Source organism: Pelophylax lessonae (assembly GCF_965119305.1).
Source record: "Pelophylax lessonae genome assembly, chromosome: 1".
NCBI lineage: Eukaryota > Metazoa > Chordata > Amphibia > Anura > Ranidae > Pelophylax > Pelophylax lessonae.
Genome location: NC_138768.1, coordinates 353,769,491 through 353,791,906, shown reverse-complemented (window position 1 = coordinate 353,791,906; position 22,416 = coordinate 353,769,491). Strand labels below are relative to the sequence as shown.

Below are 22,416 nucleotides of genomic sequence, written 5' to 3'. Positions count from 1 at the left end.
GATCCTCCGTCCGCTCGTCAGCGTTCCCGGAAGTTCACTGACTTAGCTGAAGAAGATGCCACCCAGCGTCACGTTGCCTCCGTAGAAGTCCTCTGACGAAACGCGTTAGGGCGGTGATTTGTGCGGTCACCAAGGCAACGTGACGCTGGGCGGCATCTTCGGCTATGTCCGTGAACCTCCGGGAATGCTGACGAGCGGACAGAGGATAGGTAAGCGGCCACAGACGCTCGCAATGCCAGCACAGTTGTGTTCACGCTGTAATTGTAATTGTATGATGTAAGTGCAATGGGTGAGGGGGGGTGTTTTCAATAAAGAAGTGTATTTGTATCTAGCGGTACTGCTCTCTGTGCCTTTCTTTGCTCCCTCCCATGCACTGCGATTGCGATTGAGATATTGTCACAGCTGAGAAACAGGGCTTCGGGACTCTGTATACTTTGGATGGTCCGGATTGGATTGAGAATTATCTTACATGCTTGTTAATAGTGGGATCTGGTAAGTGTGCTTCCTCTGGGGAGATTCCCCATGTGGTGAGGTGAAGGGATACAGTGGCTGCTTCCTGTTCCATTCCTATGTCACATTCCTTACTGGGACCCTACAAGAGCCTTTTCCATTGAAGGACTTTTCCATTATGGGACTATATTTTATCTAATTTTATCTCTATTTATGTGATTTTAGAGAAAATCAATTTGATTTTGATTTTAGTCATAGGATTAGCGCTGCTTATGTATATTGGTTGGACTTGCTCTATTGATGTACATCTGTGTTTATATTGCATTTATTCAGGCGGCAGCTTTTACATTTAAATTTACCGTTATATTGTGGAGTACAGAGTGCTGGGTGATTGGGATTTAAGCTTTTGTTTGTTTCTCGGTCCTTTTGTTGAAAGAAATGTAGCTAACTACATTTTGGCCTAAACGTATGACAAAAATTGAGTTTATTGGATATTTTTTTTATAAGAAAAAGTAGAAAATTTAATTTTTTCTCAAAAATCTCGGTCTTTTTCATTTATATCGAAAAAATAAAAATCCCAGTGGTGATCAAATACCACCAAAAGAAAGCTCTACTTGTGGGGAAAAAAAGATAAATAATTTTCATTTGGGTACAGCAATGCAAGACTGCGCAATCACCAGTTAAATTTATGCAGTGCCAAATTGCAAAAAAAAATTAAGGGGGTAAAACCACCTTAAGTGGTTAAATAATGTTTTTTTTAGCAAGGAACATACATTCCACATTATTAGTTATGCTACCAAAATTGCCTCCAGCATTGCTCCTGTTTATTCTTGCTGGAGGCTGCCATTTTGCTGAAGCCCAGAGCCCCTGAACAGTAGTAAATCTTTAACAAATTCTACACAGTGCCTAAAAATATTGAGCAACTGAGCATGTGCAGAGCAGGGTGAGACAATGTATTACTGAATTTTAAACAGTGAAGGGACTTATTGTTTTACATAGCTATACCAGCCTGAAGTGATCTAGCAGGACTTCATTTTCTGACTAAAGTTCCACTTTAGGTGGCCATAGTTAGGCTTAAAACGAGGAAGAAATGAAACCACCAAATCAGGTCTTATCCCGTACATGTCAAGTTATAGATATATATTTCTATATTAAAATATAAAAGACATGGGGCCACATAAAAAAAACAAAAAAAAGGATTGGCAGTTGGTAAAGGAGATGAACAGCCAAAGCTCGTTTGGCTGTACATCTCCTATGGATCACAGGAGTGCAATTCGTTTTGCACTCCTGTGACCCATTTTCAGCAGAGAGCGTGCTGAAGTCCGCTCTCTGCTAACGTCACAGAAGTCAGTCCAGGCCCCGCGTCATTGCGACAACGGAAGTCTGGATCGGCCAGCTGCTGGACCGTCACCCAGCTCAGCCTCTCAGTGAACCGCTGAGAGCCAGAGCCAGCCACTCTCCGCCCCTCCACAGCCCAGCGCTCCAGTGAGCAGGATCCGCCTGTATCCCTGGACTGACACCCAGCTAAGCCTCTCAGCGAGCCGCTGAGAGTCTGAGCCGGCCCCTTCCGCCCCTTCCACAGCCCAGCGATCCAGTGAGCGAGGAAGGGGCAGAGCAGAGAGCTGTGACTGACAGTCAGCAGCTCTCTGCTCGTGGAGCTGTCAGAACCGAGCGATCGACAGTGTTCGATTGCTCGGTTCTCAGTGCAGAGGTGCCGGGGGACAGATGCAGTATCAGTCCGATGCTGCATCCACCTAGGTAAGTAATAACTAAAAATAAAAAAAGAATCCCAAACTTCTCTTTTAAGCAATGCAAGTGGCACATCGCATGTCAAACTATCATTTATGTTGCAGCACATATAGAATTTTTGGTGCAAAGTAGAATGTTACTGGTCTTGTGCCATCATCCTCTTGGCGCACTAATGCACACTTCAATAGCACCAAATATTAACAAACTCATTTTCTATTACATTTGATTTATTTGGTGCAAATAGGAACACAGATAGCGAAAAATACATTTGACAGGTTATAACCCTCCCTTGCTCCATCCAAAATGAAAAAAAAAAGTTTTGCCTATAGTTCTACTTTAATATTTACCATTTTAATACAGCAGGTCAATGCTGTAGATTATTCTGCAGTTCTGCTGTGAATACACCTGAATACTAAGATATCAAAAACACAGCTGAATGACTCAGAGGAGAGACACAAACCCTTCTCTTTTAAACTACCGGTATATAGATTTGTACGTTTTTTATGTTTATGAACTAGCAGTGAACAAGAGATCAGACAGTGCTGGGCTTTTTTAACAAAAAGTGTCATGGTATTGCTTTGTATTTAATTTTTTTAAATATTGTATTTCATTTTTATGTTTAAATCCTATTCAAATAATGGAAAGATATATATTGTAAAAGATCAGTTGATGAACATGCAAACATAGACTTAAAAAAATCCAAGGAGAATTAACCAACAACTATTATATTTCACTCTAACATTAAATAAAACCTGTAAGGGAAATAATTTTTAAAATGGCTAAGTATAAAGAGTAAACTTCTCCAGATTGTTTGAAGCTGCCTTTGCTCCCATATAGAGCTTTCAAGGACCAGTAAAAGCTTAGATCATTATGCATTATTGACCAATGTCACTGGTCCGACTCCATTTTACCATTGCTTTACCATTGACTAATCACTTTAATGAGAGGCTCTACCAACCAAGTGTAAGGCATATAGGTGAAAGAGCACAGATACAACACTAGTGGCCTGAAAGCTCAGTGACTGAGTTACAGATTGCCCTAAGTATTGAGGCTCCCAAGATGTTTTACAGTGAGCCAGCTATTTACAGTAAATGCCAACTTATATATTATTTTTTTACTTTAAGGACAAAGTCCAACTTTTCAGTTAGATAGTAAGTAAATCACCCCCTAATTAGGGATTGGTAATTATGGAGAAATGCATGTAGTTATATACCTTGTATCTTATCTACTAACGTCTAAATTGCTATTGTTCCAGGTGATGTTTTGCTGCACATCGTAGTAATTATGTTTTAAATAACGCTGTTTTTTTCACCAGTGAACAGTTTAAGCACTTCTTTATTGTTCTCCTGAATATATTTCAGCACAAAATGCAGACTATTGAGCAAAACATTGCACATTTTTTTCTAAATAAAGCTGCACATAACTATATTGTTTTGTAGGATTTATATTTAGGTTTTGCAGATCAAAAAAAAAAACTAGCAATTCACTTACAACGTATCATGCATGCTGTTTATGCAGAGATAATTACAGAGATGCTATATTTACCATATAAGTGTACACTTAACTTTCTGTATAAGCAAAGTGTAAATTTAGAGTCTGCCCCTACAATTTAATTTATAATTATATACCATGCTAAAAGCAGACCCATAAGTCTGTTTAACACTGTGCAAGTCCTTTGGCTTTGTTCTTCAAATCTGTTTTTAAAATAATGCTTATAGTGGACAGAACTCAAAAAGTTTGATTTGCAAAAGATTTGTGATAGGGAACATTAAAAAAAATATTAATTGTGCCTAAGCAGTATCCTGCAAAAATAGCACTGCACATCCTGGTATGTGAGGCTGCCTATGTAATCTTGTGCCTATTGCCTCATTGCTGTATATCTGCAGTGCGCAAAGCACTGCAGTCTCTGACTGCTAGTCTCAGGGATTTAGTGTACTTAAAAGAAATGTATGTTTTTTTTTTCCTTGATTAATACTTACCTAGGTGGATGCAGCATCAGTCCAATACTGCATCCCCCCCCCCCCCCCGCGCCTCTACACTGAGAACCGAGCAATCAAACTCTGCTGATCGCTCGGTTCTCACAGCTCTGTGAGCAGAGAGCTGCTGACTGTCAGTCACAGCTCTCTGCTCTGCCCCCTCCTCGCTCACTGGATCGCTGGGCTGTGGAAGGGGCCGGCTCAGACTCTCAGCGGCTGGCTGAGAGGCTTAGCCGGGTGTCGGTCCAGGGATACAGGCGGATCCCGACTCCATGGTAGTGATGACGCAGAGTCTGGACCGATGCTGTGACATCAGCAGAGTGACGCTGTCTGCTGAAAATTAACGAACTGCACTTCTGGGATCCATGGGAGAATTACAGCCAAACAAGCATTGGCTGTACTTCTCCTTTAATGATGTCACTATTGTGGTGCTTACTGTTCTCCTTGCTGGAAGCAAATGAGAAAGCAAACTCTACCTCTAATAAAATTTGACAGCCGCAAGGGAGCCCTGCACATCCTCAGATGCAGACAGTGTGCATTTGGGGTCATGCACCTGCTTCTGCACAGCTGTCAAATGAAGATCACTGGAAAGCCTTTCATCTCAATCCTGCCGAATAGCCTAGGAAAGGGTGTACTTTTCCCACTAAGCCAACAAAACATCCAGTGGACCCCTGCACTTGGCTACAAACCTGTTCACCCCATCCATGACACAGATCTTGGAACACCTCTGGATGTAGAATTCACTGTCTCTGGTTATGTTGCTGCCAGCTAGGGAAATCTGCTTGCCTAGAATGTACATGGCTGACAAGGTGAAGTTCTGCCCAGGACATAATTGGCTCTACCTATTTTGCCATAGTGAGACTTCTGGTTTCTCCCCGATGGTTAATGTATGCCACCACTGTGGGCTTGCCTGACTGAATCTGGATCGATGGCCCACCAACAGGTTGTTCCAACATGGAAGGGACAGTAAATCATCCAAATCATCAGAAGATCCAATATCTTTATTGGGAGATGAGACTTGTCTGATGTCTAAGTCCCCCAAGCCTAGGGTTTCCCCCCACCCCAAAAGATTTGCACCCTTCTTAAGAATCCTTCAAAAGACAGAAAGAAAGGACTTCCCTGACCACAGCAACAGATTTCTGATCCATCATGCCAGGGATAGCCGTGTCTTTGGCATCCACCAAATTGGTCTGTCATGACAGAGGACCAATCTGTCTCACAATAACAGGATGCATTTGTCTCACAATAACAGGATGAAGTGTTGCAGATGTCTGGGGGGAAATGGGGCAAAAGGGACTGCCTTGAAAGAGGCAACCATCGGCCCCAAAACTGTCATGCAGAAGCAGAGAGTTGGACAGCTTCTGGAATAAAGAGTTTAAACTTGAGACTGTAGAATCTGACACTTATACCAAGAAAGGAACACCCTGAGACATGTCCAAGACCAGACCCAGATATTCCAAGTGATGAGTCAGTTGCAGTGAGGATTTCTGAAATCTCAGCATACACCTAAACCTCTGTAATGTCTGGACAGTCAGAGATACATTGTCCAACAAAGCCCTCACCGACTGCCCCCTTAACCGGGGGTCATTTACAAATATCCTACCATGAGGATAACCTGAGAACACAATAGAACCAACACTAAAGCCAACAAACACCTTGTATAATACCTGAGGTGCAGAAGACAAATCGAAAGCAGGGCCACGAGTTGGTAGTGCAGTAGTCCTACAGCAAACTTAAGAAAATGTTGTATTACTGTGCAGAAACCCATATATCTTGTATATATCTATTAAGGTACTTATAATATTATCCGTATTCCTTAATTTCTGGAGAGTCGTGTCACTGTCAGTAGAGGAATATATTATCCATGCTTTTATTTGCTGCAGAGAGAGCCATACAGGGGATCAGGTCCAGTTATTGACACCCCCCCCCCCACACTGACCTTACCACATTCGATTCCCCCTGCTGCTTGGGCCCCTCTGCTGACCCCAGCCCCCTACAGGAAGACCGGTGGTACTCCTTTATCGGTGGTACGGTTAGGCATATTTAAAGAAGCACTCTGCAACATGCAGCCCGCAAATCAGTCAAAAAACTGACACTTCCTAGAGTGTCAGATTGTAAGATTTCCAATTCTCCCCAGCTACCACATTATAGCATTTCTTCTGGATGTAAGAAAAATCTCAGAAGATTGGCGCTGAAACCCACCGCTAGTAAACCTACTGTCATTATTAACTTTGCAATGTTTTCTGTGCCAATACAATTAGAATTTTTTACTTCCAGAAAAATACTGATGTTGGGCCGGGGGGATGCTGCAAGTGGCCCAGAATTCTCAAGATGTAACTCTCCAGGAGATGTCAACAAGCTGAAACAGGAAGCACTTTATGTGAGTATACAAAATACAGAATCCCATCACAAGTTTAGTTATGAAGGTAGGATATGGTGGAATAGAAGGTCAGAGTCATTATTATTATTATTCAGGATTTATATAGCGCCGACAGTTTGCGCAGCACTTTACCACATGAGGGCAGACAGTACAGTTACAACACAATTCAATACAGGAGGAATCAGAGGGCCCTGCTTGTTAGAGCTTACAATCTAGGAGGGAGGGTCAAGTGATACAAAAGGTAATAACTATGGGGGATGATCTAAAGGAAAAAATACAAGTACAGTTGTTAAGTAGGGGCAGAATAGGCTTCTCTGAAGATGGGGGTTTTAAGGGATTGTCTAAAAGCAAACAGAGTAGGAGATAGTCAGGGGTAGGGAGTTCCATAGGATAGGAGAGGCTCAGGAAAAGTCCTGGAGGTGAGCATTGGAGGAGGTGATGAGGGAGCTAGAAAGCAGCAAGTCTTGGGAAGAACGAAGAGAGCAAGTAGTTTGGTATTTTGAGACTAGGTTAGTGATGTAGCTGGGGACCGAGTTGTGGATGGCTTTGAAAGTTATTGTTAGTATTTTAAATGTAAATAGTTGGGGGAGTGGAAGCCAGTGGAGAAATTGACAGATAGGAGTAGCAACCACTGAATGGTTGGTAAGGTGGATGAGCCAGGCAGAAGCATTTATGATGGACTGAATGGGGGAAAGCCTACAGAATGTAAAGGTAATCCCATGTGGAGGGAGTTGCAGTAGTTGAGGTGAGAGATGACCAGGGAGTGAACTGGTGTCATTGGTCAGGAAGGGGCGTATTTTGGAGAGGTTTCAGAGGTTGAGGTGGCAAGATTTGGACAGTGATTGGACATGGGGCTGAAAGGATAGTTCAGAGTCCAGGATTATAGCAAGAACCTTGGCATGCGGGGAGACGGGCTGATAGCAGTGCTATTGATCAGGGGAAGAGGCATGTGGGGGAGGAAAAATGATGAGCTCGGTTTTGGATAGATTGAGTTTGAGGAAGTGATGTGACATCCAGGCTGTTGTGTCTGTTAGTAAATTAGTGATACGTGAAGAGACTGAATGAGTGAGCTGAGGGGTAGAGTCATAAAACACAAACTAACCCACAGCAATACCATTTAATGCAATAAAAACACTAAAAGTATGACGGCTTTTCGCATGGGTGTAAGCATAGGTACACCTGAGAAATGAGGCCTAAGAAAGAAATCTTCTTGTGATTTTGCCTGCAAGCAATTATCCAAAACTGAAATATCTTTTTTAGGTGGAAACAGGCCTTTAACCTTCTTAGCGGTATTCCCGAGCGTGACTCGGGGTTAGATTTTAGAGCCAAAAGTGGTAACCCCGAGTCACACTCGGGGTAGCGCTAGGAAGATCGCTGGATCCAGGTAGAGGTTTTACTGACCTTTTCTCCGGGATCCAGCGAAGTATGCGGGTGGTATGCGGCGGCGGAGCTTCCTCCCGATCGTCTCTGGCTTCCGTCTCTGGCGACGTGACGTTCGCAGGGGGGTGGAACCGGCGGCAAATTCAAATGTAAAAACACACCAAACACACTGATATCATTCAAAATAAAAAAAATTCACATTACATTGCCCCCCAGTGCCCTTTCCTGCAGTTTTACTGTACTTTTTATGTAAATATATATATATATATATATATATATATATATATATAGAGTATATATATATATATATATATATATATATATATATATATATATAAATATACATATATACATATATATATATATGTATATATATATATTTATATATATATATATACATAATTCTTGTGAATGAGCAGCCCAAACCAACTGTATACATTATATATATATATATATATATATATATATATATATACGTATATATATATATATATATAATATATGTATACATAATATATATATATATATATATATATATATATATATATATATAATATATATAATAAATGTATACAGTTGGTTTGGGCTGCTCATTCACAAGAATTACATGCAAAATAATGGTACCGCTTTCAGCACCTAAAATCCAAAAGAATCATACCGCCAGGGAGGTTAACAACTAAAAGTGTTATTTCTAATATGTATAACCCTGAACCCTCTTTGCCACACACACCTAATATAGAATATCAAGGATAATTTTCCTGCATCATATGTTGTCAATACCTAAGAGACAGAATGTGAAAATAACAATGCCCACACTATTTGTAGTAGTACTAGCTGCAAGTAACACCTAGGCAGGGAGAAGAAACCGAAGCAGTACCTAAGTCATTTCAAATATAACACAAGCGGCCACCTTCTTATTAAAGGTCTAATCAGTGTTACAGGCACCTCCAAGATTTATTTCCTGCAATTCAGTCATTTGTTTTCTTGAAAAGAGTTCCCATTTAACTTGATAGCAGAATAAAGCATATACTCAGCATGAAAAGGCTGACCTTTAAATAATATGTGAATCATATCAAAGGCATGATGGAAACGAAATAGTGAGCTATTTTACAAAACCTCCTGCAGCAAAGTCACACAGCTTATTGTGTTAGGAGTTCTGTATCTTTGGATGTGTCAACAATCACATAACCAGGTCTGACAAGCTAATTCAGCGGTTCTAGGATATTTAATATACCATACTGTACAAAGCTGAAACTCTTTTAGGATTTGAAAACTTACATTTCATTTGCTTGACAATGGGTTTGTTAGGATCAAGCCAGTGCTGGAAAGGAAAAAGAAACACAGAGGTCAATGCTAACTGTATGGGACTTGTGACATGAATACACAGACAGAGAAAAGCATTCATAATAAAAATCAAAGAAAACTTAAACTGGTTAATCATCATAACATTCTTTTTGTTCAGATTTCAAATCTGGGTTAAAGGATGCTTGGAACCACTCTGTGTGTTAGCACTGAGCATACAGAGGAAGCTATTGTTGAATAATAAGTGAGGTTAAATGGCTCTATCATGACTCCCCTTCATTTACAAGCTGTGTGTCATATTCAACAACCTTTCTCTTTCCATCACCTACCTATTTCATTCTCTCAAACTCCTAAAAAAGCAGTGCATCTCCTGTGCTTAGACATCCGTATTCCTTGAGTCTTATAGCTGTACAGTACTGTATATCTACAACACAAGATCATCTGAGGCACTACTGCTCGTGAGTACTGGTCTCTCAAGATTTGGTCACGTTACTACTCTGCTGCTTGATCATCTCCTTGCTGGAGAGGAAGCTGTACTAGAATACCTGAAATGCAAGAATCTCTCTACTTATTTACTTTCTGTGCCTATCCTGCTGCTTTTTGATCATTACCAACCAGTCATTAAATTGCCAGACATCAGCTCTAACGTGAGAAAGCAAAGCCGTATCCTCTACCAAAATGGCTGTCTCCGCACAGAGACTCAATGGGGTTGATTTACTAACATTAGAGAGTGCAAAATCTGGTGCAGCTCTGCATAGAAACCAATCAGCTTCCAGTTTAAACGCTTGCCGACCGTATAATGTATATACGGCGGCAAGGCGGCTCTCCTGGGCAGGATCACGTACCTGTACGTGATCCTGCACTTCTGGGTCTGGGGCGTGCACCCGCACCGCTGGAGACCCGCTCCCGCTGTGATTGGACACAGTAGGAGCCAATCAGCGGGTTTGGCGGACTCAACGTCCCCTGGGACCCACCGATCATTTGGGACAGAAGCAGAATGGCAGTCTGCCTATGTAAACAAGGCAGATTGCCTTTCTGTCAGTAGGGAAGGTGGTGATCCTGTGTTTCTGCAAAGCAGGAACACAGATCTCTGTCTTTCCATAGTACAAGCACCTTCCCCACAGTTAGTAAGCACATTTTTAGGCACACATTTAATCCTTTGATCGCCCCTGATGTTAACCCCTTCCCAGCCAGTGTCATTAGTACAGTGGCAGTGCATATGTTTAGCAATAATCACTGTATTATTGTCACTGGTTCCAAAAATGTGTCAGTTAGTGTCCCATTTGTCCGCCGCAATATCGCAGTCCCGCTATAAGTCGCAGAGCGCCGCCATTACTACCAAAAAGTAAATAAATAGGTAAAAAAAAAAATTCCATAGTTTGTAGATGCTATAACCAGGGCTTTTTTTCAGCTGGAACTTGATGGAACTCAGTTGCACCACCTCTGGCACAGGCCCTCTTGTTCCCTACTCACCCTACTTTTGTGTTTACAAGTGACAACTTGTCTCCCAAATGGCTCCCATAGATCCGATCTCCTGAGTGGCTCCCACTAAGTGCAGGATGGGGCCAAGGGAGATGCAGGTGCCTGTGGTGCAGTGTGGATGCCGACACCCCCACTGGATGATCTCCCTGCAAGTGAGAGAGGTGGAGCCACCTACAGTGTGCGGGGAGGTACTAGAGCTGGCTGGGTGCTTCAGCTTACAAAAGTAAGGTGGAAGATGTGTGGTGTGAGTACCTGCGCTTATGGTGAATTTTAAATAAATATGTGAATAAGTGAATAAATAAATGAATAAATAAATCAATGAATATGAGCTGCAGCTAGACAAAAAGGAGTGTACCTTGAGTTAATATAAAAAGATGTGTGTCAGCGCTGCTCAATAAATATATTAAAGTGTTTGCGTGCTTTAAATTATACTCTAGTGCATATAAATAAGTATTACCTCATATACCATAAAGTGCAATATATTGTGCAAAATAAGCAAATAATTCAACCAACATTAAACCATTCCTTTAAAAGGTTTATACATATGACAGTCTATTCAGATGCCAAGAAAGTGCTCAGTGCTTCGTGCTTGTTTTACAATAACTGGTTCCGGGTGCTCTTGTGCTCAGTATACAAATCCTCTTCACAATCAGTGCCAAGTGTTTCCACACAGTGCTCCCCTTTCAGTCCCTCACTCACCGGACATACAAGGATGTGACGTCGTACGTACGGGCAACGGCTTGACGCGTTTCGCTCCTCTAATCAGAGCGTTATGAAAAGCTTTTGATAATGCTCTGATTGGAGGAGCAAAATGCGTCAAGCTGTTGCCCGTACGTACGATGTCACATCCGGTGGTTGGAGCGCAGAATGCAGAAGCGGTGTCTACTACCAGGAAGAGATACAAGGCGTCTTATTTATCTTCTATTTTGTAAGTGTAACTTTATTTTTAATAATAAATACTGGAAGGTACCTCACTATGGAGATCTTCTCTTTTATACTTATGGGGGGAGCCATTTAAAGGGCACCTAAGGATTCCAGAGCCACGATCCTACCTCATCTGAAGTGTATGCAGTCCATAACAATCATCTTAAAATGCTGTGACAGGTGCATTTCCCTTGTATGTCCGGTGAGTGAGGGACTGAGAGGGGAGCACTGTGTGGAAACACTTGGCACTGATTGTGAAGAGGATTTGTATACTGAACACAAGAGCACCCGGAACCAGTTATTGTAAAACAAGCACGAAGCACTGAGCACTTTCTTGGCATCTGAATAGACTGTTTTTCATATGTATAAACCTTTCAAAGGAATGGTTTAATGTTGGTTGAATTATATGCTTATTTTGCACAATATATTGCACTTTATGGTATATGAGGTAATACTTATTTATATGCACTAGAGTATAATTTAAAGCACGCAAACACTTTAATATTTTTATTGAGCAGCGCTGACACACATCTTTTTATAAGGTGGAAGATGGTGGAGCTTTTAAGGAGGGGGGGGAGAATATAGGTGCAGTGCAGGGGGGGTTGCATGCAGAGGTCATAGCTGAAGAGGGGTGAAAGTGAGATCTGGTTAGGGAATGCAGAGGTAAGCAGCTATGAAACAAGGCTGAACTCTGCACTCTGTGTGTTGCGCACCCGGCCTAAACACTGCAATCTATATGCAGCGAACAACTGAACTCTGCACTCTGTACATAATGCTTCCTCGAAAACTGTACATAGCGCACCCTTGAACTCTGCACTCTGTATGTAATGCACTCCTGGTATTTAATACCCCTTTAAGACCCTTCCAGTGTTCATGAAATTTGACCTCAGCCACTATTTGATGCGGCTTTTGGGGTGTGTATGTGGGGGGAGGGTGTTTTGGGGGGACCGTGGTTGAGTTCCTGCACCTATTTTCTGAGAAAAAAAGCCCTGGCTATAACGATTACGCAAACCAATCAATATACGCTTATAGGTATTTTTTTTTTTACCAAAAACATGTAGCAGAATACATATTGGCCTAAATTTATTATTTTCGTATGTTTTTTTTGGAATATGTTTTCTACAAGTCAAAAATGTTGTTTTTCTTTTTTTCAAAATGGTCTTTGTTCTTTGTTTATAGCACAAAAAATAAAAACCAGGGGGGTGATCAAAAGGACATAATTTTTTTTTTTGGGTACAACGTCACACTACCGCGCAATTGTCAGTTAAAGTAACGCAGTGCCGTATCGCAAAAAAAAAGCCTGGTCATGGAGGGGGGTAAACCTTCTGGAGCTGAAGTGGTTAATTGAACAAGCTGAAGTAGAAGATGAATAGCTATTATGCACACCCGCACCAGATTTTGTACTCTTCGGTTTTAGTAAATTAGCCCCAATATGTTGCATGATGTGTCAATAAAAGGGAAAGATCAGCAACAAGCAGCAAAACAAAATCACTGGTGACCAATTTTTTACCCTTCTGCCTGCCATTTTTGTACCCAGGACAAATGCTTTTGAGGGCTCTTGCACACGGCCAAAATTTACAGCATATGGGCGCACAGAATAAAATGCAGCTGTTGCTGTAACACCTAGAACACAGCTGCAGCGTATCTTTGGCCACAGGAATGCATTACAGAAAAAGCTGTCCCCCTATAATTGAATAACCACTAGCACTAACAAATACTCACACATGCAAATGGGCGTCTTTTTCTAAATGTACGGTATTTTCAAAGCTGCAGCATTCCCATTGACTTGATGAGGAGAAAAAAGATTCTGACACAAACCAATGCCTGTGTACACAAGTCCATAGGCAGTGGAAATTATATGTACATCTCGACTTGTACTATAAAGGTTTAGCTTCCATATGCTCATTATGTAAGTGAGTTTGTGAAATTTGTATAATATATGCAATGATATACACATGGGCATACTTAAGCATACATTTATGCGAATGGCATGCACAGGTGTTCTGTGAATTTGCGTGCACGCAGTCCCATTCATGTCTATTGGAACGCAGAAGCTGCATGGACACAGCTGCTGCTCTCACTTTGAAAACCATGCAGGTGCGGGCGAGTGTGTGTCCCCAAACTCACATTTAGTGAACAGGCACCTGTGACCACACGGATGTCAAACTGGGAGCAGTGGCTATGTCTGTGCAGCCACTGCATCCCAACAGATGTGGGACTGCCTGCACAAGGATGCATGAAACACCTGTGCATCTCTCTGTGGGCAAACACTGCCCTTCACACTGATATACACTAAAAAGGGGAGCTTTACCCATAACAACTTGATAAAAAAGAATGTTCTTTAGCAAGGAACATACATTGCACATTAATAATTATGCTACCAAAATCAGTGATTTGCCTCCAGCATTTCTCCTGTTTCCTTTTGCTTGGGGCTGCCATTTTGCTGAAGCCCAGAGCCCCTAAACAGCAGTAAATCATAAAGCAGAACTAAACCGATCGATTTAAGGGTTTCAAATAACAGCTACATTCCTGAACAGCAAACAGTTACATTCCTGAATGAACAGCAAAAAACATACACGTGTTGTGCCGTGTTAATCACCATTTTTATTTTAACTTTATTTGTATTTATATTATATCACTGTTTTTGTGATCAGCCCAGCACAACACATACGTTTTTTGCTGTTCATTTGATTATCACAAACGTGTGTCAGCTGCTTCTGATTTTAAGACTCCGAGCGCGGTAGTGCATTTGTTTTATAACTACATTCCTGGAATGCTTTGATTGCTAACTGTCACATTTGCTTGTGTCCTCAACCAAACTGTGACACCATCAAATGTCTGGAATGGTAACTGATCACATGTGCAGCTCCATGGCAGTTGCAGATAAAACAGGAGCAGCTTTCTTGGCTGTAAAGGATAGGAGGGTTTTATTCTGCTTTGGGGCTATCAGCAGATCAGCCTCTACAAATTTGGCAGTTACTAAAAATGGAGAGCAACTAAGCATGTGCAGAGCAGGGTGAGACAATGTATTACTCGATTTTATAAAGTATAGACACATATTTTAGAGTTTTACATAACTATTTATGCAAAAGGGGCCAGCCTGAAGTGATTTAGCAGGTTTCTGACTAAAGTTCCACTTTAGGTACCTCCACATGGGGCACCAGTTATGGGGTTTTAGGCACCAGTTCTTAAAAAAGGATATCGGAGAACTGGAGAAAGTGCAGAAAAGGGCTAACCGATAAGAGGCATGGTGGAGCTTTCTATGAGGAAAGGTTAGAGGAACTGAATTTATTCTCTCTTGAGAAGAGGAGATTAATGTGGATATGATCAACATGTTCAAATACATAAGGGGTCCATATAGAGAACTTGGTTTTGAGTTATTCACTTTAAGGTCAACACAGAGGATAAGGGGGCACTCTTTACGTCTAGAGGAAAACCGATTTCGTCTCGAAATACGGAAAGATTTCTTCATTGTAAGAGCTGTGAAAATGTGGAATAGACTCCCTCCAGAGGTGGTTCTGGCTAGCTCACATTGCTTTAACCACTTACCGCCCGCCCGCCGTCATATGACGGCGGGACGGTGCGGCTATTATCCTGGGCGGACGTCATATGACGTCCGCAGGAAATGCAGGGCAGGCGCGCGATCGCGGACGCGCCGCCGTGCACTGCCGGTGTCGGCGTGTCCCCGGGACACAGCCGGTCACCGGCAGGGGGGAAACAGCCAATAGGCATGGCTGTTTCCCACGTGATCGGCTGTGTTCCAATGACACAGCCGATCACAATAGCGGAGCCCGGAAGATGACCGCGCATGCGCGATCGGGAGCGCGCAGCGCGGTCATGTCGGTGGCACTGTGTTCCGTAGGAACACAGCTGTCACCGACGGTAGTAAACAGTCACTGACAGTGACTGTTTACTAAGTGATCGGCTGTGAATCCATTCACAGCCGATCACAAAATGTAAACACAGAGCAGTAACTGACTGTTACTAGCTCTTCTCCCCTCATACAAGTTCCAGTATGAGGGGAGCAGAGCTAGAAATAGTGAGTTACTGCTCTGTACACCTGTAAAAAAGTAAAATCACACAAATAAAGGTCCCCCCACACAGTCCTCAGCCCCCCCCCAATGTCACCTGTCACCCAACAGTCACCTCATCAGTGCCCAGAAATTGACACCCATAAGGCTACGTTCACATGTGAGCGCAGCGATCGCAGGCAGAATCACCGCGATTCTGCCCGCGATCCGGAAATCATTGCAAATTGCGGGACGCCTGTGCGTTGCCCGTTTTTTGCAATAGCACCCCAAACGCTGTGCGATGTTGCCGCCATTTCCGCCTGCCGAATCGCGGTAACATCACGCAAACATCGCATGACGCCCAAAAAAGGTACAAGAGCTTCTTTGGGGCGCCATGCGTTGTTTGCGTGATGTTACCTCGATTCGGCAGGCGGAAATCGCAGCAACATCGCACAGCGTTTGGGGTGCTATTGCAAATCACAGGCAACGCACAGGCGTCCCGCAATTTGCAATGATTTCTGGATCGCGGGCAGAATCGCAGTGAATCTGCCCACGATCGCTACGCTCACATGTGAACGTAGCCTAAAGTTCACCGGTCACCAGAGACTGCCATCAGTACCGCCGTGCACCATCGCCCGTCACCTGTCACCCATCAGTGACCATCGCCCGTCACCTGTCACCCCATCAATCACCGTCACCTGTCACCCCATCAGTCATCGTCATCTGTCACCCCATCAATCATCGTCACTTGTCACCCCATCAGTGATCGTCACTTGTCACCCCATCAATCATCGTCACATGTCACCCCATCAGTGATTGTCATCTGTCACCCCATCAATCATCGTCACTTGTCACCTCATCAATCATCATCACCTGTCACCTCATCAATCAACATCACCTGTCACCTCATCAATCATCGTCACCCCATCAGTCATCGTCACCTGTCACCCCATCAGTCATCGTCACCTGTCACCCCATCAGTCATTGTCACCTGTCACCCCATCAGTCATCGTCACCTGTCACCCCATCAGTCATCGTCACCTGTTTGCCATATACATGCAATCACTTACTGACCGCCTAACGACTATATGCGTCGGCCATTAAAAGCTAAATACTGGGGTTATGGCAGCAGATAGCCCCCATAACCCCGGTATTTTTTGAAACGGCGGGCGGTCGGCTTTCAGATAAGGGTGGTCCCAGTGGCGGATTTGCCGCGGAATTACCCTTACGGTGCAGGGGAAGAGGTGCCCCCCCCCTCCTGCCGCGTCCCAGACGTTTTCCCAGCTTACAGGACTCGCCGGCAGCGGGGAAAACTATCCGGTCCCGGATCCTCAGAGACAGGAAGTCAAGTGAGGGCAAGATGGCCCTCACTCGACTCTATGGTCTTGGAGGACCGGAGCTACGTCAAAAGACTTTGCCTAGCAACCGGTTTAAAGGGCCGCTTTTTTTTTTCTTTTTTTTTTTTCCTCTTTCAACAATTTTTTTTTTTTTTCTTTTTTAGTGTAGTTGTGAGGTGTGAGGTCTTTTTGACCCCAGATCTCAAAATAAAGAGGACCTGTCATGCCTATTTCTATTACAAGGGATGTTTACATTCCTTGTAATAGGAATAAAAATGATCAAAACATTTTTTTTTTTAAACTATGTAAAAATAAAAAAATAATAAATAAAATAAATAGGAAAAAAAATAAAATAAAATTAAAGCGCCCTGTCCCCGTTAGCTCGCGCGCAGAAGCAAATGCATACGCAAGTCCCGCCCACGTATATAAACGGTGTTCAAACCATACATGTGAGGTATCGCCGCGATCGTTAGAGCGAGAGCAATAATTTGAGCCCTAGACCTCCTCTGTAACTCTAAGCTAGTAACCTGCAGAAATTTTTAAAATGTTGCCTATGGGGATTTTTAAGTACCAATGTTTGGCGCCATTCTGTGAGCATGCGCAATTTTGAAGCATGACATGTTGGGTATCTAATTACTCGGCGTAACATTATCTTTCACATTATGGAAAAAAAATGGGCTAAATTTACTGTTTTCTTATTTTTTAGTTCAAAAAAGTGAATTTTTTTCAAAAAAAATCGCATTTGGAAGACTGCTGCACAAATATGGTGTGATAAAAAATATTGCAACGATCTCCATTTTATTCTCTAGGGTCTCTGCTAAAAAAAAATATATAATGTTTGGGGGTTCCAAGTAGTTTTCTAGCAAAAAAAATGATTTTAGCTTGTAAACACCAAGTGTCAAAAATAGGCCCAGTCTTAAAGTGGATAAATGGACAACTTTGTGTAAAGCGCTACTTGGATGTTAGGCCTATGTATGTGGCCAGGCTGTGAAAAAGTGTTACACATGTGGTATCGCCATACTCAGGAGGAATAGCAGAATGTATTTTGGGGTGCAATTTTTGCTATGTACATGCTATGTGTTAGAAATATTGCATAAATGGACAGCTTTGTGTAAAAAAAATGTGTTTTCATTTTCTTTCCACATTTTCCATAAACTTGTGGAAAAAAATAACATATTCAAAAGACTCATTATGCCTCAAAAATTATATGTTGGGCTGTTTGCTTTCCAAAATGGGGTCATTTTATGGGGGTTTCCATTGTCCTGGTGCTCCAGGGCCTTCAAAAGTACGATAGGTTGTCAGGAAATTATATGTGTAATTTGTGCTCCTAGAATGCCGGACGGTACTACTTGGATGTTAGGTCTCTGTATGTGGCCAGGCTGTGAAAAAGTCTCACACATGTGGTATCGCCATACTCAGGAGGAGTAGTAGAATGTGTTTTGGGGTGTAGTTGCAAGTATACATATGCTGTGTGAGAGAAATAACCTGTTAATACGTCAATTTGTAAAAAAAAAAAAAAAAAAAATCTTCATTTTGCAAAGAGTTGTGGGAAAAAATGACAACTTCAAAAAACTCACCATGCCCCTTATTAAACACCTTGGAATGTCTACTTTCCAAAAAGGGGTCATTTGGGGGGTATTTGTACTTTCCTGACTTTTTAGTGTCTCAAGAAATTAGATAGGCCTTCAGTACATCAGGTGTGGTCAAGTGTGATCAATTTTCAATGAATAGCACCATAACTTGTGGACTCTATAACTTTCACAAAGACCAAATAATATACACTTATTTGGGTTATTTTTACCAAAGATAAGTACCAGTATAAATTTTGGCCAAAATTTGTGAAGAAAAATTACTCATTTGCTAAATTTTATGACAGAAACAAAGAAAAATGCGTTTTTTCACAATATTTTCAGTCTTTTTTTATTTAAAGCACAAAAAATAAAAAACCCAGTAGTGATTAAATACCATCAAAAGAAAGCTCTATTTGTGTGAAAAAAAGGACGCAAATTTTTTATGGGTACAGTGTTGCATGACTGAGTAATTGTCATTCAAATTGTGAGAGCGCTGAAAGCTGAAAATCAGTCTGGGCAGGAAGGGGGTGAAAGTGCACTGTAGGCAAGTGGTTAAAAAAGGCCTGGATTCTTTCCTGGGTGTACTTAATATAAGTGGGTACTAATATTAATAGGTATAAAGGTAGAAAGCCTAAGCACTAACCATAGAACAAGATGTAGTAAATGGAGAGTAGATAGATATTCATTTATCACAATTTCTATTTATTTTTAGTGCTCTAATATATTATTTCTTATGTGTGATAGATTAGCGCCAATTTATTTATTTTATTCTAATATTTATAGGTAAAGTTGATCCAGGGAATATCCGATTGCCTCTCGGGGGATCAGGAAGAATTTTTTTCCCCTGCTGTAGCAAATTGGATCATGCTTTGCTGGGGTTTTTTCGCCTTCCTCTGGATCAACTGCGGTGTTCTTTACTGTTTTTTTGTTTTTTATTGGTTGAGTCAGATGGACTTGTGTCTTTTTTCAACCTTACTAACTATGTAACTATATATGAGCGAGGCCTTGACTTGTGATTTCCACGCCCTAACATTATAGGTATATATATACTGTATATATATATACACAATATAGTTGTTATTTCCATATTGTCAGGAAAAGCTCTTCTGTGAAATGTGTTACGATTATTGCCACCATTCTACTGTTGAACCATCTATGTACTTTACAAGAAAAATTCTGTCTGGCTAATAAAGATTGTAAAACAATAGGTAGATCAGAATAGGCATATGCATAGGAATATCACATATACTTTGACATGCTTTATGTCTGTTGTATATGTCTCAACAAGATTTTATGGCATCATGGTTTATATCAAATTCGAAATAAAGTGATGTGATTATATCTCTAGAGATTGATTGCTTGATATAAGACATACTGACACCTCAACAATTCACCATTTGTGTACTTTCTCTGGAGAAGTTTACTTGGGATATGGTGTCTGGAGGATTCATCTGGGGATATACATCTAAATCTACCATTTTTGACTCCAGTAACATTTATGTTTCTCGCTGACTGCACCTCCACTGGAAAAAAAAATTACCCTTATTCCTTGTTGCTTTGAATTTCCATTACCCAAACAGTAAGTGAGGGCAAATGTTCTCAGTGGGGGCACAAACAGCAATACAAACTTGAAAGAGCTTTTCAAATCAGAAAATAAAAAGTTTTAGCTGGCGTTGGGTTTTACTGCCCAGAAGCAAAAAAATTCCTAGGGCCTAATGTTACAATTGATTTGCAAGATATGCTCTCTCTATATTTTGAGTTATATTTCTGCTTCCACACAAGTCTTATAAGAAACATCAGAATCTTCAAAGAGAGTTGTTATGCTCGGATGGCTGAGTTACACTTTTAGGTTTTATATGCTGGGGGCTGTGTGAGCAAAATCTGACACTGTGACTCTTGTTCCTCTAAAAATTCATATTACTATAAATTTTGAGGTTAAATCTGCCATTCTTTTCTAATCCCCAGGATCATACCGAGTGGCCTAGAACCTATTGTTCTTTTTGCTTTACTGAACAGTATTACTTTTTTTAATTCAGATTTTGTTTTACTTTTTTTTTATGAACACATAAATGGAGAAAGCATAGTTTTACAAAAAGTCATCAAATACACAGAAAAAAAATTAGTATAATGATCAGCATATATCAAACATTGCAGTTGGGACCTTTTTTTTCAACAATACAACTTTGTCTAAAAAGGCTTGTACCCTAGCTCGATACCAAACTCATGTGGGCTAGCCACGGTGACCAAATTGAATTGAATCACCTTAGATGAATTTCTGAGAACGAAAATATGTCTCTCATAGGAAATGCACTTATTAAGATCAAATATCCAGTTAGATATGGTCAGGGATGTGGGGACGTCCACTTAAAGTGGTTCTAAAGCCTTAAAGAGGAAGCAAAGCTTCCTCTGTAACTTTTACCAATAGGTAAGCCTATGATAAGGCTTACCTAAAGCTACTGTAAATGGCTGCTGGAGAGCAGATATTCCTTCTCTTGATGAAGATGACTAGGAGGAGGGGCTGGGCGAATATGTGTCTAGGATGATCTCGGCTAGGGACCGTTTTATCCAGCTCAAGTTCCTCCACAGGGTGTATTACACCCCTCAGAGGGTGGCCAGAATCTACCCCGGCAGCTCGGATGTGTGCCCTAGGGGCTGTGGTCAGGTTGGCACCTTCGTTCATATGGTGTGGTCTTGCCCGGCGGTCCGGGCCTTCTGGCAGGCAGTGGTGGCTGAGATGCGGGGCTTGGGGATTTCCTCTGTGACCCTCGACCCCAAGGTGTTACTGCTGGGCATCTGTGAGTCAGTCTCCACCCAGGTACACGTGCAACTGTTTGTTTTTTACCTTTTATTTTATGCTAGGAAAACGATACTGATGGGGTGGAAATCGGCGGACCCTCCCCGGGTCTCCTGTTGGAAAACATTGGTCGACTCTGTTCTGCCTCTGTATAAACTCACCTACATGGGCAGGGGTTGTCCACAGAAGTGTAACAAGGCTTGGGGTCCTTGGCTGGGATCTACTTTTACGCTGTCCCATTCTATTGCCAGCTGGCGTTCCTGCTGCTTTCCTCTCTTTGGCCCCTCCATCTCCTGTTTTGTTTTCACGGCTTCTCTATTCCTTCTGCCTAGTGCCCTCTTGCTTACCCACTGGAGGTCCCTTTTTCTTGGACAATGTGCCTTACAGTTTCCATGGGTTGGAGACCATACGGGTTATTTATGATGTGTTCCCTTGCCGGTCATTTTCCTATTTTTGACTGTTTGTACTTGGTTACTGTGCAATATTGGTTTATGATTTGTACCCCGCCTGTTTTGATATAGAATTCATATGTGTACTGTGCTGTTCATGTTGTTTGAAACATCAATAAAAAAAAAAAAGATACTGTAAATATCTCCTAAACATTCATCGTTTAGGAGATATTTACTTTGCATGCAGCCAGTGACATCCAGCCAGTGACGCCCGTGCCATTCCTTCAGAGCCCTATGCTGTAAACGGTGGATCCCGCGCGCATGCGTGTGAGTGACGACGTCGCGGCTCCAGCCAATCAGATGGTCAGAGCATGCAAACCCGGAAGGAAGACTGGGTATAGATGGATGCCGTGTGAATGGTGAGTGGGTGGCACTGCGGGGAGCTTAGTTTAAAGTAAGTATTTCATAATGAGCTAGTATGCGATGCATACTGCCTCATTATGCCTTTGTCTTTTAGGTTTTTGGGGTTTTTTTCTATGCATATGGGGAAAAAACCTTCTCTGCTGCAGCTTCCCCCCAGACCTTCACTTTTCCTTACCTGAGCCCATTTGATCCAGCAATGCCAGAGGCTCCCGCCGCTGTCTCTCACCTCATTGAACAGACTGATAGCAG

At 41.9% G+C, this 22,416-nt stretch overlaps 1 protein-coding gene across 2 annotated transcripts in view; it reads right to left on the bottom strand.

Moving 5' to 3' along the window:
* The window catches only part of FRMD3 (FERM domain containing 3), a 351,054-nt gene that overhangs the window by 138,420 nt on the left and 190,218 nt on the right, over positions 1 to 22,416 (bottom strand). For both annotated transcript variants that reach the window (XM_082260117.1, XM_082260118.1), the window contains one exon: positions 9,214 to 9,256. In XM_082260117.1, the coding sequence (XP_082116243.1) occupies positions 9,214 to 9,256 (43 nt within the window). The remainder of the gene's footprint in view (positions 1 to 9,213; positions 9,257 to 22,416) is intronic.